The following is a 24,240-nucleotide window of genomic DNA, read 5'->3' as shown; positions in this document are numbered from 1 at the left end:
AGAGAGGAAATCTGGTTAAGTGTGTGTGTGTGTGTGTGTGTGTGTGTGTGTGTGTGTGTCTTTGCCCTTCTTAAAAAAATCTCAAAAGCTAATATTTTGCAGACGGCTCTCTCCTGGCCACACTGGCTGGGCCTTGTGGGGTCCAACACAAACACACCGGACCCCCATTTGCTAAGCATCAGGAGGCAGAAGAAGTGGCCAGGGAATTTGTGGAGGAATCTGAGGATTGTTCTTTATCCCAGAGGGCCTGGACTTGAACGAGCTCTGTCTTTGGAGGAGTGTGACCAGGTGGTGGGGGCGGGGGGAGGGGGATGGGGGGGGAGAAGGGGCAGGCCAGGGGTTGGGGGAGAAGTTCCCTCTGGCTTTGGGACTCTCTCACTGGAAACAGATCCTCATCCTCCCCAGTCATGTGTGTCTGTGATCCCATCTCTTCGTCCTCCAGGGTGGGGGCTGTGTGACCTGGGCCCGTCCGGTTGTGAACTTCGTGCCAGGCCTTCAGATGCCATTGGTTTGAGACAACAGGTTTGATGTAATGGGGTTCGGTACCACAGAAATGGCAGGAATGTGTTTTCCACAGGTTGGTTCCAAACCCGGCGTCTTAGGTCAGCAATCTTTGTGGGTTGTTATTTTAAGCACCGTGGGGATGTTACCTGGCTCTTAGGAAATCACTGACGATGCTACAAGTGAGGAATGGCAGGCGGGGGGGGGGGCGGGAGCCAAGATCCTGTGCGTGCCATTAAAAGACCCGAGCATCTGCATGGCTGGCAGAACACCCCTAATTCCTTATGGGGCTGTGCTCTGTTGGTGAGGTCAGCAGGCTCTCAGGGGTACCCCTGTACTTTCTCAACTTACTTTATTTTACCTCTTTTTTTTTTTTTTGCCAGTCCTGGGGCTTGAACTCAGGGCCTTGGCACTGCCCCTGAGCTTCTTTTGCTTAAGGCTAGTGCTCTATTACTTGAGCCACAGAGCCACTTCTGGCCTTTTCTGTGTATGTGGTACTGAGGAATTGAACTCTGGGCTTCATGCCTGCCGGGCAAGCACTCTACCGCGGAGACACCTTCCCAGCTCCATCATTTTACCTCCATCATTAATTCAGGCAGCATGGTCTAGACAGGTGGGGGCCTGTCGGGGTATGCTGGTCCTGTGGCCCCAGCCTGCGTCCCGGGGTCTCTGAGCAAGCGCGGGAGGCGGTGGGAGATGAAGTCACACTGGCTTGTGCACGCTCACATGGGAGCGGCTCTGCCAGCGTCTGCCCTACCCTTTCTTTTTTTTTTTTTATTCTTCATTCCCCTGGTCTGAAAAACATTATCACTACCCACAGTTTAATATATTCTCTTACCAACAGAGCTAATTCTTTGGGACCAAAGTCAGCAGTAAGAGGAGAGGAAATGAAGCATTCTAGTTTGGTCTGGGGCCTGATTTCTTAGAGGCCTCCTGGCTGGTGTTTTGGGGGTCTGGTTTGTTTTTTAGCTTGGCAGATGGGGGTAAGTGGTAGCAGCCCCTTCTTTTGCTCTTCTAATAGAAGCCAGATGACCCCGAGCGTGGATGACACTGTGCATGGTGGAGTGAACTATTTTTTTCTTGCTGCCTCAGTTTCTCCCTTTGGAGTGCCACCTTGGGAATGAAGCTGTAACACCAGAAGCTTGACTTTTTTCTCATCTCCATGGAAACAGCTCAGGCAGGGTGGGTGTGTTGCTCTGAGGATAAACACTGCTCCTCGCAGCACAGGCGGAGGTGGATTGAGGGTCTCTATTTCCAAGTCTTATCCTCCAGCAATGCAAACAGAGCACTGTGGTCAGGCCTGGGGCCTGTGCCTGGTTCACTCACTCTGCAGATAGGCAGGCAGGACCCTGCAGCAATGGAAGAAGCTAGAGCAAGATTTCCAGGGCCTCAGGGATGCTGTGGCAATGCTGTTATATGCACAGAGGCTGGAGGATAATCAGCCTGTCTATATGTAGGACTCGAAAATCTTGCAAAGCATACTCGTGAGACTCGAGCTCACCATAGATGGGAAAATGGCCACAGCATGACTGCTTCTGGTTAAGCTCCCCATGATTTTTTTGTAGGACATTTCAAGACCTGATGGACAAGCCACCACTGTCTGGTTTCCTAGGGGCTCTGTGGTACAATCCCAGAGGCCTTCCTGTCCCCATTCTAAACCAGTCTGTCCTATGGATCTGTGTTTGTTTAATAGACGCACAATAATTTCTGAATGGATAAATCTAAGGCCTGGAGTTTCTGCCTAAGCCCTCAATTTCCTGCCAATATGGAGGCAAATGTTCTTACTGTATTCAACACACCCTTTACCTTCAATGCACACAGAACTGCCTGAAGCCACCCTTTCTACAGAATTATCTGTGTATTACCTAAGATTCATTTCAAAATTACAGCTGAGAGCTGGGTACTGTACAATGGCTCACGTCTATAATCCTAGCTACTCAGGAGACTGGGACCTGGAGGATCACCATCTGAAACCAGTCTGAGCAGAAAAGTCTATGAGACTCTATCTCCAACCAATCAGGAAAGTGTCAGACTAAGGCATGGCTCAAGTGGTAGAGTACTAGCTATGAGCAAGAAAGCCAAGTGACTTTTCAAACCCTGGCACCTATACACACACACACACACACACACACACACGCACACACACACGCACAAATATAGCTGAGGTGTTTAATATTCCCTTGGTGGAAGAACATTTTTGTTGTTGTTGTTGGTTGTGGGTCTTGAACTCAGGGCCTGGATACTGTTCCTCAGGTCTTTTGATAAAGGCTAGCACTCAACCACTTTGAGACAAAGTGTCACTTCCAATTTTCTGGTGGTTCATTGGAGATAAAAGTCTTCCCGGGCTGGCTTTGAGCTATGATCCTCAGCTCTCAGCCTTCTGAGTAGCTAGGATTACAGGTGTGAGCTACCGGCACCTGGTTAGTTAAGAAATTCTTTAAAAATGTTTTTCTACTTCCTTCTGTGTGTGTAGTATCACATACCCTGTAGTTGTTACTGTAGCCTCTTCCTGGATTTTTTCTTTGTCTTTATTAGTTTTTTTTTTTTTTTTTTAGCAGTTTTTGCAGAGCTTCATCTAGGTAGGATTTCTTGGAGTAACTTTGAGTTTCTTTGAGTAAGATTTTATGTTAGTACTTTCAGTTACATTTTCAAATAGAGAACACTAATTGTTCAAAGGGGTTTCATTGTGATATTTCCATACATTCCTATTACATGCTTCAATCAAATTCACCTCTGCAAGTGCTCCTTCTTGACAATCATGATTTCCTGACAATCTGTGCAGGTATACTTATGTATAACTTATGTATTCTCCTGTGGAAGTATGATGGTTAGGTAGAGTCAATGACTCAAAACAGCTTCAAAAAGACAAGAGCAGCCAGGAGCCAGTGGCTTACACTTGTAATCCTAGCTACTTAGGAGGCTGAGATCTGAGGATTGCAGTTCAAAGCCAGACTAGGTAGGAAAATCAGTGAGACACTTATCTTTAATTAACCACATATAAAAAAGCTGGCAGTGGAGCTGTGGCTCAAGTGGTAGAGACTAACTTTGATCACAAAAATGCAAGAACCCCACACAGGGCCAAAGTTCAAGCCCCAGGACCAGCAAAAACAAACAAACAAATAAGAGAGAAAAGCAGATAAACCAGTTTTATCTAAAGTTTTACAAAAACAACAGAGAGAAACAACTCTCCTAGGGTACTTCCAAAAATCCTAAGAGAAAATTAAAACGAGTGACAGGAAGACAGCATCTGCTATATATCTCATAGATAAAGGCTCAATATCCAGAGGATACAAAAAACTCCTACAAAGGAAAAATCCAACCAACCAATCAGCAAAGAATATGAGATAAATGACAAAGAATTCAACTGTGCCAGCTGTTAGGGAAATGCAAATTAAAACCATAATGAAATACCATACTTGTGCTCTCCAACCAGTAGAATCTAAACTGGCTGATATTATTATGTACAAGCAAGTGCGGAGAAATGGGTCCTGTTACACGCTGATGGGAATATAAATGAGTGAAGCCCCTGGGGCAGATAACTCCAGAACCCTCATGAAAATGAAAAATAAACACGCCCTGGTCCTTCCAATCCTATTTCTTGGCACCTTGCCCTGCTCCCCCAAACCACTTGCATTTGTACGTGCACACACACACACACACACACATGTGCATGCGTGCACACACACACACACACACACAATGCATGCATCATTTGTGACAGAGAAAAACTGGAACAAAGTGAAATGTTTGTTATGAACATTTGGCCAATAGATCATGTAGCTCTATCCATCCCTCACATAGTGAGCTGTAGATGCATACTCACTGTTAAATAGGAGAAGTCAGGCACAGAATAATGCGTACACTGCGGTCCCATTTATTCAACAAATAAGGTAACTTTGTAAATATCCATCCATCCACCATCCATCCATCCACCATCCATCATACTATCTGTCCATCCATCCATCTACCCATTATCTATCCATCCACTCACCATCCATATTCACTCCATCCATCCTCTGTCTGTCTGTCTGTCTATCCATCCTGCATTCATCTACCATCTGTCCATCCATCTATCCATCCATCCGTCCATCTACCATCTGTCCATCCATCCATCAATCTATAAATGCACAGAAGAGGATGGAAGGAGATACAGGATTGTTGCAAGTGGCTAAGAAAGGCCTTGGTCAGCCTGTCTTTCTGTCTATTCCATTGACTCAAACCCATCTACCATGGGTCACTAAACCAGATGCTGACTCTCTCAACACTCACCAACATGCCAGAAGAAGGGGGTTCACATAGTTCAGCAAACTGCTGGCATTCATCAACTTTGTGTATACAAGCAGTCCGAGGGACCCATGGGTTAGAACAATTTGTCTTTTCCCAGGACCCAAACTCAGATGTTAAGCACCAGGATACCCATGTGTTTGGGCAAGTCCCTCAGTACATGAGCCTTGTTAGCAATCGCTAACACTGCACACTGAGCTACTTCTTCTAAGAGATCTCATTACAAATTCACAATGTCGAACTTGCGGCTGTAGTGAGGAGTGTGATAAACCTCACGTCACTGGTCTGGCTCACCAGGATGCACATCACCCCTCTGTCCAGTGTAGCCACTTGTATGTGCTCTCGCCGGACCCTACTTACAGACGTGCCTGACCCCCAGCAGCTGCCAGGTTTACTAACAGTTGAAGTTTCTTTTTCCTTTATTTATTTTTTGTGCTGGTACGGGGCCTCCCACTCTTGGCTTTTTTACTCAAGTCTAGCACTCTACCACTTGAGCCAGAGCTCCATTTCCAGCATTTTCCTGGTTAACAGGAGATAAGTCTCATGGTTTTTTTTTCTCCTAGCTGGCTTTCAACTGTGATTCTCCAGTCTTGCTTCCTGAGTAGCTAGGTTAATAGGCGTGAGCCACCGGCACTCAGCCAGGCTTGGCATTTCGGCAGGGTGCTTCTGATATATAGATAATAGCAACCACTGGAAAAGTTGTTTTTTGAAATCCCAGATGAGAATTATCATGTCCAGGATGCACCTCACTGCTGTGCTGAGATTAGAATGTATCAGCAGCCTTTTGAAAAGATGAAATGACTCTCCTACGAGGGAGAAAACATTTCAAGGCATTTCATGAAAATGAAATAGGTATTGGGAAAATTGGCCATTTGAAAAAGACTCAACTTAGAGCCTCTGCTTATATCATATTCCATAATAAATCCTAAATGAATTGAATATAAACAAAAACCTGCAACAATAGAAAACTTACAAGAATTATTTAGGAAAGTAACATATTCTTGGCAGTGAACAACCTTTTATTACTGTCACAGGGAAGCATAGAAAACAAAGTTCAGTGGATTTGGCTTCATAAAAATAAGAAAACCCCTGGAATTGGCAGAGGGCCCAACAAAGACTGGTCACTTTCTTTGGCAAAACAAAGGGGCCATGGGGAGGAGCATCTTTGGAAATCAGAAGATTCAGAAATTGGTGTCACCTTGTAAGAGTTAAGGAGTAAAATCCTTCCCACAGCTCGGTGAGCACACAAGAAGGAAGTTCTAGATGTCAATCACCCGCCTGCCCCGCCCTTTCCTGCCTTCTCTGTCACAACCTTAGCCATCCAGGCCACTACTCTCTGATACATCAGACCTGTTTTCTTCCCTCAGCCACTGCCATCTGACTGGGATAACTGATGGAGGGTTGCTTTTCCTGTGGACAGTGGATGCCTGTCTTTCCAAATTCTTGACTTCTTTTTGTGTCTATTCCCTCTGGGCCTGGAGATGTCTACTTGTCAGCCCTATAGTCACAAATCTAGTTTTATATTCCCTGGAAGGAGGTGCCCTGGATAGAGGTGGTTCAAAGACCCTGACTATACCAGCCACACTGTGCATGGTGTATTAATAAATTGTTGTCTGGTATACAGTGTGGTTGATATGGGCTTTGGGCAGGTTCAGGGTTCACTCACCAAGGTAAAACTACTTTGCGGGGAATCACAGGAGACAGCCATCCATCTTCATTTGCCAACTTGCCAGCCCATCCTTACTTCCTCCTCTCTACATGACAATTCCAGGGGCACCTCTTGTCAGTGAGTGTTCTCCAGCCCTCTGGCTTATATCAAATCATGGCTCTGTTTGAGCTCCAAATGATGACAGCAAAAGATGCAATCAATTTCATGAGGGTATCTGTCACAGTAGGTATGTGCTGTCACTCAGATAATGGCGTGTCTTGGAACACCCTGTGATTTCAGGGACATCGAAACCGTTACAGAAAGGACCTCAGGAAATCAACCATGCTCCATGAGACACCCCGAGTCATCTCTGAGAGATGCCTCAATATTCCTAGGATCTACTTCCATTTGAACATGCTATTGACAAGATGACCTTTCACATGATTACATATGCTTTCAAACTAATTGAAGAGTAATTGTTCCTTCTCCTCTTTCTAACACTAATTTATAGGTATTTCTTTACGATGCTAATAGTAGCTCCTCTTCCTTCTTTCCTTTTCTTTCTTTTCTTCCCTCCTTTCCTCCCTCTCTCCTTCCTTCCTTCCTTCCTTTTCTCTTTCTCTTCTTCTCTTTCCTCTCTTCCTTCCCTTCCCTTGCCCTCCCTACCTCTTCTTTCTCTCCCTTCCTCCTTAGCTCCCTTCCTTCCCATTGTGGTGCTCTGGATCAAATCTAGGGCCTTGTGTGTTGTGGGAAAAGCCTGATGTTTCCTTGTGTGTTAACATTTAACATGTGGACTTAGGCCATTATTATTATCAGGATGGTAACTGTAATTCTAGTTAGAGAGTAGCATGGTTTTAAGAGGCATTTCCTAATCTTAATGTCCCCAAGATCAGTGTTATTTTTTAGGGTGTCTTTTTTGTATTCATTTCATTATAGCAGAAACACCTGTACTTAAACTTTCTCTCTGTCTCTGTCTCTGACTTGCTACCTCTGTCTCTGTGTCTCTGTCTCTCCCTCTCTTTCTCTCACTTTCTTGTACCACTACTGGCACTTGAGCAAAAAAGATCAAGGCTCACACTTTACCACTTGAGTGACAGCTCCTTTTCCAGCTTTTTGGTTGTTAATTAGAGATAAAAGCTTCACAGACTTTCCTGCCTGGGATGATTTTAAACTCTGACCCTCAGATCTCAGCTTCCTGAGCAGCTAGCGTTACAGACATATGCGCTAGATCTGGATTTGAATTTCAGTTTCATGATTTACGAGGTCACTTCACTCCATTTCAGAAAGTCTATAGAATAATAGGAAAATCATTATTTCATAGAATCTTAAGACTACAACAACCATAGGACCAAACTCAATTACAGACTCTATAACAAATGAAGAATGTCCAAATGGGATGGTAAAATGCACTTGTAAATCACCGTGTTAAGCAAATGGCAGAATCCATGATGCGATGACACCGGCTAAGAATTCCCTACTTGAAAGGAGTGCAGCCAAACCACCTCCGACTCTGAAGTATGTCTGTAGACAATGCTGGCGAAGCTTCCCCAAAGCAAACCCCACAATTCACCACACAACATGACATGAGTTCAGATTTTGCAGCAATGTGGACTTCAGACTTACAGATTAGGGATATGCAGCCAGTGTGGAACTTCATGAGACAGTGTAGGCAAGTCTTCACAGACTAAGTATGCAATGAAATGTGTCCTTGATATTTGGATTTGGTGACCAAGCACGGCCAAAGGAAATACCTGTCTCATGTTGCTATCACGTAGGGGAATGAACTAGAAGATTCTAGAAGCTCTCATGCAGGGGTTAGGTACAAAAGGAGACCCAATGTCCTATTGATTCTGTGGATGGAGACTCAATTACAAGAAGTGATTTCCCCAATCTCGTGGGCCAGGGAAATATGCTCAAGTGTCGGGTTGAAATCCTACTTTGAAACTGGAACGGAGGGACAAACACTTCTAGAATATTTTGCTAGTGTTTCAGGTGTTTGTAGTTTTTCTTCACACATATCAACAGTTCCTTCTAGGTCACTCTCTATCATCGTTGCATTGATAGCCAGGCAGCCTATGCGTGAAATCTCTATGCAGCCTCCGTGAGGATGTCAGTTTCCATTTAGGCCCAGGGGGTCTGGGGAAGGGAGAAGAGGTGCCAAGAAGAGGTGTCTGTCAACTCTTCCACCTGCCTCCAGAAGCGGCTGGTTCCTGGCTGGTTTAGCCTGGGCCTTATGCCAAGGAACAACCATTTATTGCCTTTGTCTTTTGCCAAAGACAAGGCTGGCTAAACACTGTTGTGGGAAGAGAGATGAATTGCAGCAAGTGAAGAATGTGTGCTGTGGGCAACGGCCACTAAGTGCCTACTTCTTTCCCGGAGTTTGGGCTCCAGGGCACAATCTGAGGCCTCCCGGATGGCAGTATTGTGTATATGAATGTGTTCAAACCACAGCCCCGTGAACGAGCTACCTACAGCTTTCCCCAAAAGCTAGTCACAATGGCTCTCCAACAGCAACAAGCATTCCTTCCTTCCTTCTTTTTTTTTGTGAGTCGTGGGTCTTGAACTCTGGGCCTGAGCACTGTCCCTCAGCTCTTCAGCTCAAGGTGAGCACTCTACCACTTGAGCCACAGCACCACTTCTGGTTTTCTGAGTGATTTATTGGAGATAAGAGTCTCATGCACGTTCCTGCCTGGGCTGGCTTTGAACCGCGATTCTCAGATCTCAGCCTCCTGAGTAGGTTAGGATTATAGGTGTGAGCCACCAGTGCCTGGCTTGAATTTATTCTTGACATACATGGGTGATGAGATGATGGTTGGGTTGGCTTCTTCAAAGAAAAGGAAATAATAGGATGGTTGTGTGTGTGTGCGTGTGTGTGTGCGCGCCAGCACTAGGGCTTGAACTCAGGGTTTGGGCACTGTCCCTTAGCTTTTTTTTTTTTTTTTTTGCTCAAGGCTGGTGCTCTACCACTTGAAGACAAGAATCCCACAGACTTTTCTGCTCAGGTTGCCTTTGAACCATGATACTCAGATCTCAGCCTCCTGAGTAGCTAGGATTACAGGCGTGAGCCACCAGTGCCTGGCTCAAACATTGGCTTTATTAATGCTACAGATCCAGCCCCTTTCCCAGTAGCCCAGAAGCTCAAATCTCAATATTGAGATAAACTATACTCACTATTTAATGAAGAAAACCAATGTTTAACTTGCCCAGGGCTTTTGATATAAGTTACAAAGACATCTTTTCTGGCAGGTGGAGAGCGGCCTTCCCTCCCTTCACTGTGGGCGTCTGACCCAGGCACACAGTCTACATCACTCTTTGGCACTTTCTGACCTGCCTAGCCTTGAACATGGCAAGCTAGATCCACCAGAATACATTACTGCACCACAGAATGCAGAGTTTATCATATTTGTGACTATGATCCCTTGCATACAGATTGAGAAACTATGTATATTGGCGCAGGCTTGCCTTCCATTACTAATTAGTGTATTTCATTAATGCTGCCACAGTTTGATTTTGATTGAGTTAGATTTTTTTTAAGTATTGGGGACAGAACCTATGGCCTTGCACATGCTAACACTACCACTGAGCCACATCCTCAGCCTTAGATAATTTTTTTAAAAAAGAGTATAACCTTATATTACTTGGGGGGAAGCAACTTTCTGCCTTATTTGTTTGGGGGTGAAGATGGTCATTTGGTCCCTCCAAGGAAAACGGTGCTGACCAACGGCTGCAGGAACTGGAATCTGCCTCCCATTTTCCTCTCTTTCCTCCCTCCCTCCCTCCTTCAGTTCCACATGGCTTGTGCCAGGTAGAACCCACTGCTATGGTCTCAGACTAGATGTTCTGCACAGCACCTGCTTTCCCACTTGAAGCCTTGGTCCTGTGAAGGCAGAAGTGTCCTGGACTTGACTTCCTTATTGGATAAACTATGGGGGATCATTTCAGGACACCCCATCTCTGCCATCTGCCTTTCCACACTTTAGGGGAAATAGGCTAAGAAGCAGGCTTACACTCTTTTCCTGTGTGTCAGCACTCTGGAAGTCCGAAGACGATGAACCCTTCTTTAGAACAATTTTAAGTGCTTCCAGTAAGACACGTAGACTTTAAGAGAAACCCATTAGGATACAGGGTCAAAAACTTAAAACCTTTTTCTCATATAAAATACCTACGAACTTTAATATAAAGATCAAAGAAGAGGCAGCAATAGTGACTCTAGTAAAGACTGTAATTTTGGAGTATTGATAAGAGGCATTTCCTTCCTGGCGTGGGTGGCTCTTGCCTATTATCCAAGCTACTCAGGAGGCTGAGATCTAGAAGACTATGGCTCTGGGCTCAGCTTGGATTAGAAAAGTTCATTTGACTCCATCTCTAAAATAGCCAGCAAAATGCAGGGCGGGAGGCACGGCTCAAGTGGTTGAGCACCGGCCTAGAGAGACACTGTGTTCAAACCTCCGTACATTAAAAAAAAAAGGCTATGTTTCGAGACAAAACACAAAAGGCTGCCACCCTGCAAGGTGACACAGAATTCCTGTGGTTACTGCCGTGGCAGGTGTGGAGGCTGGCACTGCCATTCAACGAGAGGTGAGAGGTCACACAAGAACATGCTCCCTACAGGGGACCCTGGGCCTAAACTTAAGAGCCACAAGATGAGTCACAGGGGTTCTTGGTGTGGTGGCTTGGCGCACTCGGGGTCTGGTGCTCAGCCCTTTCTGCCTCAGTGGCAGAGAGGTGCACAGAAGTCAGAGTCGGACACGGCACAGGGGCTTCTGTGCTCTCCTCACTGTGGAGGGGTGAGGGAGCCAGCTGGGAACACACAACCCTTGATCGCTGGGACACAAGAGGCCAAGGCTGAAGGTACCCCATTTTGAGGTTTGGGGGTGGGGTGCTGGGAGATGGGTGTCTATTGTGTTTCCTAACTTGGGAAAAGAGAAACATTTCCTTCTCCCTTTGCAAAAGCTTTGAGCACACCCACCTCCAGCACTAGTATCCCGAGTCTGCTGCCCTTTCCAGAATACACACGGAGTGGGGGCACTGTAGACAGCCCCTGGACATTCTTTTCCCCCTTTCTGTTCCTCCTATTGGCATTTGAATGGAACTGACGCTGCACATAGCTTTCACTTTGCGCCTCATTTGAGATGCATGCGCGTTAGGAGGTGCAAGAGCGTTCCACAGCACTTGCAAGTATGAACCCGTGAACCCGCTTGCATGGCTAGGGCAGCCGGAGCTGTCGTTGAAAAGCATCAGGGCAAAGGAAAATGTCCTGTTTGGGATGCTTGAACTCAAGCCCACACAAAGACCAGAAGAAAGCAAGAGGAAAGCAAGTGCTTTTCCTGATGGCTGTGGCATGGCTGGAGGCCCTGTCAAAGCAGCCTCCTTGGCAGGACCGCCGCTGGCCAGCAGACCTCGCTGGCCAGGAGGTTGGGGAGCGTTTGCACAGGGTGACCTGGTTTTCCCCAGGAGAATGGGACGAGGAGGGAGGCTCACCGATTTTACTCCGTGCTTCATTGATGCTTTCTCCCAGGGCCTTTGCTTCAGAAAACCTGAAGGAAAAAAGGAAAAAAAAAAACAAGAAAGAAAAAGGTTACTTTTTCTGTTTGCCCTACATTATGTTTAGAAGTAAAGGTTTTGGAGCGATCTTTAATATAGTATAAAACCTTATTAAAGGATATAAGAGAAAAATCGATGTCAGTGAAAATTATTAGGCTTAACGAGAGAGAGAACATTTGAATTCGCGTAGATATCACGCAAGTGTGGACACTTCAGTGTGGAATTTTTATCCTCAAATGGTCTAATTCGTGAGTTTTGATTTTGTTTTGTATTATTTGTATTATTTATTTGGCCATGGGGCTTGAACTCTGAGCCTGGGCGCTGCCCCTGAGCTTCTCAGCTCAAGGTGAGCACTCTCCCACCTGAGTCACAGCGCCACTTCCGGTTTTCTGGTAGTTAATTGGATGGAAGAGTCACACGGACTTTCCTGCCAGGGCTGGTTTTGAACTACGATCCTCAGATCTCAGCCTCCTGAGTAGCCACTGTTGCCTGGCTTGATTTCAGTTGTTGTATAATGCGATGTGATCTACTAATCATGCAACTAAGTATTCTTTTATTTTATTTTTTATTTTTTGGTGGTATTAAGAATTGAATCCAGAGATCTATGCTTGCTATGCCAACAGCACTGATTATTTTTGAACTAGGTTCTCAGCAGGTACCTGGACTGTGATCTTCCTATTTACATTTCTCACAAAGGTAGGAAAACCTTGTCCAGTTTGGTTGAAAAGGGTTCCCATGAACTTTTTGGCCAAGCTGGCCTGGAACTGTGATCCTCAGATCTGTCTTTTAAGTAGCTAGAGTTAGAGTCATGAGCTACGAGCATCTGGCTTTTCTTTGGGGTGGGGGATAAGGATTACAGGGTTTTGAACTGAAGGCCTTGTGCTTGCTGGGCAAGCATTCTATCATTTGAGTCATATCCCAAGACCTTTTTGCTCTAGTTATTTTTGAGATAGGATCTTGCCCTTCAGTCCAGGCTGGCCTCGGATAGCTATCTTTCTATTTCTAGTAGAAAGATATTCCTCATGCACAGCTGGGGTTACGGATGTGGTCCAGTATGCCTGGATGGTTATGCCGTAATGAACCTCACTGACTTTCCCCTCAGCTGTGGCCTTAAGCGGTGATCCTTTTGATCTTTGCTTCTTTTTTTTTTTTTTGGGTCCGGTCGTGGGGCCTGAACTCTGGGCCTGGGCACTGTCCCTCAGCTCTTCAGCTCAAGGTTAGCCCTCTACCACTTGAGCCACAGTGCCACTTCCAGCTTTTCCTGCTTATGTGGTGCTGAAGAATCGAACCCAGGGCCTCAGGCATGCAAGGCAAGCACTCTACCACGGAGCCACCTTCCCAGCCCTGTGCTGATACTTTCTACTTGGCTCTGCTGTTAGTACCTCATCTTTGATGACCCATCAGGTGGTTATGTTGGCGCTTAGTCCATGAGCCCTGTGGGGCTTAAACTCAGGGCCTGGGATCTGTCCCTGAGTGTTTGCACTTAGGGCTAGCGCTCTACCACTTTGAGCCACAGCGCCACTTCCAGTCTTCTGGTGGTTCCTTAGAGATGAGAGTCTCTTGGACTTTCCTGCCCAGGCTGGCTTTGAATTGCAATTCTCAGATCTCATCCTCCTGAGTAGCTAGGATTACAGGGTGTGAGCCACTGGCACCTGGCCCATTTTTACTTTTAATCATGTGTCTGTGAGATGTCCAGGCTCATGCCCGGCCCTGGGCTGGGGAAACAGGGGGTTGTTACAAAGTGACTCCTTACAAAAAGGGAGTAGCCTTCCTTTTCCGGGGGATGTGCTAGGCTGGCTCACAGCTGACCAAGGGGGGGCGGGGCCTGCACTAGGGATGCTGAGCCTGGGGACGAGGCAGGGAAGGCCCTGCCCCAAACCACTCCTTTCAGGGTATCCCTAGCTGTGCAGATCACTCTGGGGAGAGGGGTTTATTGGGTGCTCTTCCTGGGCAGACACTGGCTACCCATTGCCCAGACTCTTGGGGCAAGGGCTGGGCCTGGGTGGGGAGAAGGCCAGCAGTGAACAGAGTGCCCTGGCTGAGTTTCCTGGGACACTGTGTGCCAGGTGGGCCCAGTGTGACACTGGGATGGATGCAGTGTCACTGGCTTGTGGTGTACTGGCTGTCCATTCTCCTCTCCCCACCTCCGGGAGCTCCATAGTCTCCTTTGCAGATTCTCTTTCGTCAGCCTGGCCCTTGAACGTTGGCGATCCCAGGGCTGTGTGTTCAGGCTGGGACAGGCTCTGGGCTTGGGCGCTGAGTGCTCCTTTTTTTGCTCAAGGATAGTGCTCTACCACTAAAGCCACAGTGCCACTTCTGGCTTTTTTCTGTGATTAATTGGACATAAGCATGTCACCGACTTTCCTGTCCTGGCTGGCTTCAAAGCACAGGCCTCCAATCTCCGCCTCCTGAGTAGCCACTCGGGCCTCGCCAATGTCAGAAGATGATATTTTGACATTTATTTCATCTGCAAACCAACACAGGGTACCTTGGTGGCTGCTTGTGTGTGTGTGTGTGTGTGTGTGTGTGTTGGGTACTAGGATTTGAACTTAAGAGCCTGGTGCTCCCATTTGGCTTTTTCATTCAAGGCTAGCACTCCACCACTTGGGCTACAGCTATACTTCCAGTTGCTGCCATTTCATTGGGAGGAAGATCATGCTTCCTGTTTTTTCTTCTCCCCATCAAGATGGCGGCCCTGGCATTTCCGTCCTGATTTTCAGGGAGCTGCGGCTGTGTCTTCCTACTTGTAGGAACCTACCTGTTCTCTCAAGCCATGCTCCTGGCCAGGCAATGTCAAATGTGTCAATTTTCAAACAAAAGAAGAGGTTTTGTAATACTATTTTTGTGTCTGGCACCATTTAAAAAACTGTGGGGGAGGCCAAGAAGATCCTAATCTAATCTCTGTTCTCAGAGTTCATAATTGTAGTTCATCAGACAAGGTATAAGTACAAAAATATAACTGGAAAAATAGTAAAGGTTAAGATCCATATCTCCTACAAAGCAGGGAGCTCCTATTTGTCATGGGTGTTATTTCCAGATGGTGCCTGAGGTTTCTCTCCACGCTGGGCCTGGTTTTCCTGTTGGTTTTAGATTGCTGTTCTATTCTATGTTGAATGGATCCAACTGAGTGAAGGGGCTCTTTTTCTCGCTTTAGTTCACATTATCAATGCCTTTATTGCCAACTGTAGTTAATCTCCCTGTTCATTTCTTCTTTTGTTATTTAATGGGACTCTGTATCTGTAGGATTCGGTTTCTGCCACAAAGGAGGGTTCACTGTGCTTTTGCTTGGGCACTGATATTTGCCAAGCACGGGGCCAGCAGCCTCTCTTTGTATTATTACACACGAAGGATGAGTCATGCCTACAAAATGCAGTGATTGTGATCTGTAATTGTCCTCTACCGAAAAATCCTGCTTAAAAACTGGCTTGCCTGCTGTGGGGCGTGGAAGGGCAAATATCCTATTAGCGCACCAATATCTTATTTCGGTTGTCACAGGCAGGAAACACAACTTCCCCCAGACTGTGAACCAGAGCTTGGGGATCCTGGAGATGCCTTGAGGCAAAGTTTACTGGGCGGGAGGGAGGGGATGAGGAAGAGCAGGAAAACCTCTCAATGAGGTACCTGCTTTACATCCTCCATCCTGGTCTTGTATGTGGAGAAGGGAGGGAGTCAGAAAGGATTCTGGGCCAGGCACTGGTGGCTCACGCCTGTAATCCTAGCTACTCAGGAGGCTGAGATCTGAGGATCGTGGTTCAAAGCCAGCCCGGGCAGGAGAGACTGTGAGACTCCTATCTCCAATAAACCACCAGAAAACCGGAAGTGGCGCTGTAGCTCAAGTGGTAGAGTGCTTGCCTTGAGCTGAAGAGCTGAGGGACAGCGCCCAGGCCCAGAGTTCAAGCCCCATGGCCGACCAAAAAAAAAAAAAAAGAAGGGATTCTGGGCCACCAAGGTCCCTACGTATTTTCTGTGGGATAGAGAAGGTTTTGTATGGTTGGGGTCATTAGTTCTAATCTCTCTTTTGGACCTGTTTACAACATGACGGACGTCATGCCAGAAACCTCAGGTCACCATTACTAGATGTGAGAAGGGAGTAAAATGGGAGGCCAGGCTGATGGGTCCCGGGAGCTCAGGACCCACAGAAAAGCGAGATCTCACATAGAGTCTTATCAGCCTAGTGAGGAGGCCATCCCCAGCCAAGGCCTTCTTCTGGTCCCTTGTCCATATTGCCATGATGGGCAAGTCCTTGCATAGACCTTGACATGGGTCCTCCTTGCCACTAGGGGGAGCTAAAGAAATGGTGTGGAAGGGGTTGGGATCCATGGAATGACATTGCTACCTAAAAGACAGCATGGGGGCTGGGAAGGTGGCTCAGTGGTAGAGCGCTTGCCTTGCATGCATGAGGCTCTGGGTTGATTCCTCAGCCCCACATAAGCAGAAAAAAAGCTGGAAGTGGCGCTGTGGCTCAAGTGGTAGAGGGCTAGCCTTGAGCTGAGGAGCTGAGGGACAGCGCCCAGGCCCAAAAGACATCATGAAGTGGCCCTATTTTGACACCCCATATTGGGACACTATTGGGACACTGGTTGTACAGTGTTGTTACATGAGGACATTTGTCTCTTGGTTCTCTGCTATGTATCTCCATAGGTGCAAACAAATGAACCAGTCTTCAGGAAAGGGTAAGTTCTGAATTAAACCCTTTTACCCCTGGGAACCAGAGTCCTTTAATGAGTGGTAGGGCAGTAACAGTACACAGATGTGGGAATTTAAAAAAAACATGTGGGCTGGTTTTGTGATTTTTCATTTGATTTTAAAACACTGATTTACTGTGAGGAAGACCTCTTTTCAGAGAAGAGCTCTCTTTCTCTCTCTCTCTCTGCAAGAGTGAGAGAGGGTGAGACTCATGAATTCTCTTATACAGTGGCCATAAGAAAGAAAGGGCCATTTGCAGTCCATTCTGTGTGAACTTGTTTAAACTACAAGCACAGGATGTCAGGACTGTAATGAACTCGAGCAAAGATGGCGGTGTGCTGAGAAATCTGGTGAGCGCATGGCCCTGTCTGGTCTCCACTCACTTCTACACTGGATACAGACCCAAACTCAGATACAAACCCAAGCAGCCATTTTAGACAAAGAAAGATGAAGTATGTTTTCCCTACCAGTGGTTCTTAAACTCGAGCTAGTAAAAAATTTTTTTAATCTGTAAAGTTTTGAGGATTCTACTTCAGAGATTCTGGATTTCAATGTCTCTGGACACTGTCAACACCAGGGGTTTTGAAATCTGCCAGTTAGGGGAATCTATTATTATTTTTTTTAATGGGCTGCTCAGGTCTCACCTAATTAAATCAGAATACCTGAAGAGTTGGGCCCAGACCTGGTAGGGTTTAAAGCTCCAGGGGTCATTTTAATAGGAAGCCAGGATTAATGAGTCATCAAGGGTAAGCTATGAAGCTTCTGGCCTGGGAATGTTGGAAACCTCTTTGGATGTCTTCAAGGATGAGGCAGTTGGCTTCTACTTACCAGGCTTTGCTTTGAACAGCCAAGAAAGATATCCTGTGCTAGTGCATCCAACTGGCTATACCTAAAATGCATGGCTTACCATGCAGGCGCAGGTCTGCGAAACATCTGGACCCACACGCTAAGATTGGTGCTGTGTGCACAGAGTCATTTTCCTACAGAGAGCATCTTCAGCTTTGACCAGACTCACTTTATCTCCTGCCCATGCCCTGGTTTCTTTCATGTTCTCTTCCATTCCTCTTTATTCTCCTGTCCTGCTCCCACACTTTTGCTTGCATGCTGTAGCTTTGTGTGCACACATTTGTGCATTATAGCAACTGCATTCCTACATGGCACTGTGATCTATTCTTGTTGGCATGCAGACATTGAACCTGCTGTGTCCATCAGCTGCATCTTGATCTACGGGCTCCCCTATTATTTTACCTGCTTAGCTAGTGACGGGCACCCCCAATGTGTCTGACTCTCTTCAGCTCCTGGAAGTGCTGCCATGAGATGCCATATATCTATAGATCTATATCTACTTATGTATATGTGCCCTTGGGACTGTCGATGAGGGCATCTTGGGACATCTATCCCAAATGTGGAATGGCAAGGTTGCAGGGGTGCGTGGACTTGCTTAGACTGAGAAGGGCTGGACTGCTGTCCAGGACTGATGTCCATCTGTCACCATCCCCGCAGAGCCCCAGCCCCCACCTTCTCCCAGCCCAGGCCTTCAGCGCCCTGTGCTGTCTGTCCTTCCTTCTTCTTCTCGTCCGCCTTCTTGACCCTCTCTGTGGCAGCCGTGTGACATGGCTTATCATTCACAAGTCTTCAAATTTCCCAGGGCAGGCCCATCTCGAGTTGTTTTCTATTCATGCCTCCTTCCAAGGGTCAACCCCTCTGAGTTCTTGGCTCCAAAACCACTAGTCTGCAGGAGGCCTTGCTGCCCCAGCCTGACCCTGAGTTTCTCTACTTCCCTTGCCCCTGGCTTGCTTCCATGGTCTACTATCTTGGCCAATTCTTCCTTTTTTTTTCTTTTTAAAAATGTTTTTCATCTAACGTGAACTTTTTGGACACCTTTTTTTTTTTTTTTTCCGGTGTTGGGATGAAATCCCAGAGCCTCCCACGCACCAGGCCAGGGTTCTAACCGTGAGCCACACCCCTGGTCCAAAAACACATTATTCATATTTGGTCTCTGCTCCTTTGATTCATTCTAATTCAACTTGGATGGTCCTCTTGTGGACAGATCTACATGCAGGCCTCCCTCCCTCCCTCCCTCCCCCCTCCCTCCATCTGACATCACTGACTCTATGCCTCTCCTGAAGCCGTCCTCCCTCTTGGCTCTCAAGAAGTTGTTCTCTCCTGCTTCTCCCTTCTCTGTCTGCTTCCTCTTTCCTTTCTTGTACCTTTCCTTCAAAGTCACCTCCTCTGCTGTTTGGATCTAGACCTCCACACATCCGCTCTTGAGAGCTCAACAACTTCCCAGCCTTCCTTGAATTGTCATTTAAAGACACGACCCCCAAACACAGATCTCCTTTCGGTTCAGCAAACTGGTCTTGAAATTTTGCCAGGAGAGTTCCACTAAGATCTGGAGTTGGAGGCAACTCACTGCCAGACCAGAACTCTTTCTATTGAGTCCTAGATGACGTATCTGACAGTCTGATTGTAACAGTTGGAGCATATGCTTCTAATTCACAGACTAGCTATGACACATTACAGATCTGCTTTTCTTTTCTAAAGTGGTCCAGAACCCGGCCTTGCTTGATAACACCACCACCAGCAGACGCCGTCTGCTCTGGTGGAGGAGAATGCCCCAAAGGCCTCTGGGTTACAAAATGTGCATTCATGTTGGCTAAAATGTGTTGGAACTCTTTGTCCAGCGGAGCTGCTGGGCCTGGAGTTCTGAGACTAGAGTTGGCCCGTAAGTGTTCTCTTTCTATCTTTTGAGCAGATGAAGACTCACGATGTTGTGATGTGAAAGTGGGATAGAGTTTCTGCCACCGCCCTCTCCCTCAAGTTGCTTAGTCAAGTGGTGTAGGGGTGGTGGGGCTCCCCCACGTGAGAGATGTGTCTCCATGAAGCCACAGGGACCGCGTGCCTTTCCTGCAGAAGGGAGGCTGACCCAGTGGGGAAGGGCCGGTAGCAGATTTCCACCGTGGCTGAGCCTTGGGGTGCCCGCTGCTCTCAGAGCCTGCCTTACCTCTGCTTTAGAATCTGTTTGTTGTCATCCACGGTAACGCTGTCAGCATGGTCCCTCTTGAAGATCTCAAAGGCCTCCTGGCGCCCTAGTGACATTTCTTCTCTCATCCCTGTTCAGAGACATAGGGAAGTGGCCTTAGTCACGGCATAAGGATCTTATTAATTTCATTGTCATTGCAGTCGGACCACAGAGCCAGTCCTGGCTCCAAGAGGCCCACAGCAGAGTTAGGTTCTGGCCAGACAGGTGGCCCTGGGCTCATCCAGCTGGCCGCCAACCTACCCGGGAGGCCTTTGCAGTGGTACCCGCGGAACCCCACAGGGCTGGGCCTGCAGGGCCACGGCTATTGACTGGCAGCTAGTGGGGTTTGGAATGTCTGGCCAGGGGAAATGAAAACCAGAGCACCAGGCCCTGGATTGCCGAGAACATCTGTGAATGTACTTTCTGCCATTCTTCAGGGCCGCACCTCTCTTTTTCCTGTTTTGCCCCAATTTGCTTTTCTGTTAAATTTCATCCCAAATTTCCAGGCATTATAATCCAGACAGAAAGACAGAAATCTAAACAGTTCTACTCTTTTTTTTTCTTTTTTTTTGTCAGTCATGGGGTTTGAATTCAGGGCCTGGGTGCTGTCTCTGAGCTTTATTTATTTATTTCTCAAGGCGAGCACTCTACCACTTTGAGCCACAGCACCACTTCTGGTTTTCTGGTGGTTAAGTGGAGGTAAGAGTCTAACAGACCTTTCTGCCCAGGTTGGCTTGTGATCCTCAGATCTCAGCCTCCTGAGTAGCTAGGATTATAGGCATGAGCCACTGGCACCCAGCTGAAAAGTCTACACTTTTTTTTTTATTATGAAAATACCATACAGAGGAGTTACAATTACATGGGCAAGATAATAAGTACTCTTATCAAGCATTGTTGTTTCCCCTTCCTATCCCTTCCTATATCCAGCCCCCACTCCAATATCCACCTCCCTCCCTGGCGTTTTTTGATGTAACTACTTGTACATCTCATTGTTGCAATGGGTCCACCTGTATCCCTATTAAACAATTTGTTTTATGCCTTCCCCTCCACAAATTATACCAACATCAAATACAGTGAAACAGGGGTTATATCGTGGTGGAGGGACATACAAAGCAACAAAGAAATCATAAATATGTTAGAAACAATCATATATGAAAGTAAAAAACATTTGAATACTTATCTTGGAGTTCATTTCACCTAACATCAACATATCTGACCTTTTCTGCTTGTCTCAGACATATACTAGTTATTACAAATAAGGGAAACCACGGGGCCTAGGTTTCTTTGGGCCTGGCTTACTTCACTTAATATAATTTTTTTCCAAGTCTTTCCATTTCCTAACAAATGGGGCAATGTCATTCTTTCTGATGGAGGTATAGAGTTCCATTGTGTATATATACCACATTTTCTTGATCCATTCATCTACTGAGGGGCATCTGGGTTGGTTCCATATCTTAGCTATGGTAAATAATGCTGCAATAAACATAGTTGTGCTGGTAGCTTACATTTTTTTATTTTTTAAAAATTCTACCCTTATTCTCCATGTAGGGATTCATACTCACTTCTCATGGTTGGCCAAGAATACTGGTTTTTATCTAGGACTTAGGTTCCCAATCGTAAGGCCCAATTTTCATATCTGGCCTTAATACCTGGTATTTGTTATTTGACACTACTGCCCAACCCTCACTGCTGAGTCTGGTTCGGAGTTCAAATTCTGGACCACCCCCGCACCAGGACCTCCTCCTCACATATCCATGACAAGGGTCAGTGTGGCAGATGCCTGGGTCCCTCAATGAAAGCCATGCTCATGGCTCACATAGGCAGAGATCCACCGGGTCTTTCTTGATGCTCTGTGCCTTTTGAGATTGTTTGCCTGGGAGGCCATGTTTTCCTCCAACAGCCCTGCTTCTCTCTGGAAAGGCAGCCTTAGCTGACTGTCACCAGCTCCCCAAAGCTTTCTGAGGCCCAAGCAGACTGAAGCCTCCTCCCTCCACTAATTGTATTACTCCTGCTCCTGGAGACAAGTCACCGCACACAATAATCCCTACTGGTGAAGGTAGAGGTGTGTGTGTGTGTGTGTGTGTGTGTATGTGTGTGTGTGTATGTGTGTGTGTGTGTGTGTGTGTGTGTGTGTGTGTGTATCCCTTGTTTAATGGCTGCCATTTGGAATATGTCTTTTAAGTGGCCAGGACCAGCGATGACTAGATGTGATGATGGCTCAGTTGAATCCACAGGAGCACAGATCAGGGCTAGTGGTGCTCACCAGAAGGCCTAGGGCTCCAGAGACACACTCATGTGGACCTCATCCAATAACCTCTCCTCCCTGGAAAAAACCCGCTGAGTCCCAGCTCTGAGCCTCTGCATGAGGAGCCAGAGCGACCCATCTGACACCAATTTGATGATTCCTGGGATAAAAATAGCACCATGGAGAATGTCTGAATGGTGAGACACACAATGACACCCCACCCTTTCCCAATCAGAAGCAAATGGGCACGGCTCACGTCTGACTCCACATCTGTCCTGCACACTTCCCCAATCTAGCAGGACTTGGGAATGATTGATATGGAACCTGCATGTAGGAGACATTTGCAAGGCACATTCCGCACCCCCCCCCACCCCTGCAGAGCTCATCAGGATCCCAGGGACACATTCTCTACCTTCTCCCTGTTCCCAGTCCCCGTCCAACTGTAGTGATGCATGCTTTTGTGGAATAATAAAATAACAACAGTGGGTGGGAGGCACAAGTCTGTCTGGGATACAATTAGGGAAGAGGAAAGCCCCACACACTCTCCACCAGAGCCTGCCTGTGGGGTTCCCCAGCAGTCTCACAGAGGAGATGACGAGAAAGAAGGTTCTACCAGCCAGGGAGTGGCAGTGGGAAAATGGCCTCTCCTCCTTCAGGCTCTGCTTCCCTGAGGTACACAGCAGGTGCAGAATGGATGTGCAGAGCACAGAGAAGGAGTTGCAGACACAAAGGCCCTCGTGATTGTGTTTTACAGGATCGAAGTCTGCAGCCAGCAAGCAGCACAGTAGTATACACACACATCCCAGTTTGCAAAACGGAGTGTGGTAAAGGTACACCAGAAGTATTGAACACTTCTGGTAACTGACAAAAGACACTCGGGGGGTCCTGCGGTGCCACGGACTGTCCCTTTTCCCACTGTCATGGAGGGCCGGTTCTGGATCTGAGATTGCTCGTGGGCACCACAGGGCCATGGACATGGGATGATGGCTGTGATCCTAGCCACTGGCTTCCCGAGTGTCCATCGAGGGAAGCCAGGATGAGGCGGCTGGTCATGGCCCTAGTTTGAAGGCAAAGAGGTAAAGCAAGGCCTGGATGCCTACAGAGACTTCCTGGAAGACCAGCATGTGGAGCAAGAGGCCGAGGGTCTGCAGAGAGTGGCATGAGGGAAAGACTCAGCCCCATTTCCCCCCTTCTACCCCTGGCCAGCCTCCTTGTGCTTGCTTGCAGCCTACATCCTGCTCTTTTGACATTATACGAGAGCTCACCCTCTGTTTGGAGTTGCCTACAGAATTAATGCAAGGCCTTTTCATAGACTTTATAGAGTTATCTCTGCTTCCTTTTCCCTAGGAGAATGGGGAGCCCTCCAGTCCTGAAGCACACATTGTACACGTCAGGAAGAGAATGAGCAGGAGGAGCAGAAAGAGTAGTTGAAAGCTCACCTTGCTAATGAGACAGTCATCTGTTTATTTTCTTCCCTCCAGAATTGTTTATTTATCTTACTGGAGTTGGAAGGCAGGTGACAGAAATGCAAAACTGAACAAGAAGATTAAAGCTTTCATCCTGGTGTTTACAGAGTTCAGAGAAAGAAGGGTGAACAACAAATAACCAACTCTGCTTGTGATAGGGATGCAGGGAGGGAGCCAAGGGGAGAGCGGGACGGGAGAGCGATGTCTGTCAGGGAGACAGGGAGAAGGCTGCAGGGAGGAAGGAGCCTCTGGACTGCATTGCCAAGGACTCCAAAGGCTGTCAGTATTTGCCAGATGGAGAGGAAGTGGAGATCCCAGGTTGGGGTGGGCAGGGGAAGCGTGAATTAAAAAGAAAATGACGCTAATCTAGGTGGTCCTGCCACCTAGATTATGACCTAGATAATGACCTTGGAAACCAGGTGCTGGTGGCTCATGCTTATCACCCTAGCAGTTGAAGAGGCTGAGATCTAGAGGATCACGGTTTGGGACCAGTCCAGGCAGAAAAGTCCAAGAGACTCTTACCTTCAAAAGACTCATCCTGCTGGTTTGCTGAGTCCCAGGACCATTTACAAGCTACTACAGGAGATCCCTCCAAACCCAACACGACATTGCACGTTGAGTTGTTAGGTTGGTTGGAAAATATTTACAGGTCTCAAGGGTGTAATCTTTTCCAGCTTTCGGCATTGATTCAAGAGCATTTAGACGGAAAGGGCAATGAGCAGGAACTTTCAAATCTTGCTTTGGATTTCTACAAACACTGGGAGTCCAGATTCATATGCGTTGGTGCTTTATGAGTTTCTTCTTCTTCTTCTTCCTTCTCCTCCTCCTCCTCCTCCTCCTCCTC

The 24,240-nt window shown here is 47.0% G+C and overlaps 1 protein-coding gene across 1 annotated transcript in view; it reads right to left on the bottom strand.

The window, feature by feature from the left end:
• Kif6 (kinesin family member 6) overlaps positions 1-24,240 on the bottom strand; it is a 240,101-nt gene that overhangs the window by 34,434 nt on the left and 181,427 nt on the right. Inside the window, exons 14-15 of the mRNA XM_013029563.1 lie at positions 19,668-19,776; positions 11,915-11,970 (exon numbers count right to left, since the gene is read on the bottom strand). Coding sequence (XP_012885017.1) covers positions 11,915-11,970; positions 19,668-19,776 — 165 coding nt within the window. The remainder of the gene's footprint in view (positions 1-11,914; positions 11,971-19,667; positions 19,777-24,240) is intronic.

This window comes from Dipodomys ordii, unplaced genomic scaffold (genome assembly GCF_000151885.1).
Source record: "Dipodomys ordii isolate 6190 unplaced genomic scaffold, Dord_2.0 Scaffold120, whole genome shotgun sequence".
NCBI classification, from domain to species: Eukaryota; Metazoa; Chordata; class Mammalia; order Rodentia; family Heteromyidae; genus Dipodomys; species Dipodomys ordii.
This window is presented reverse-complemented; position numbering and strand designations above follow the sequence as displayed.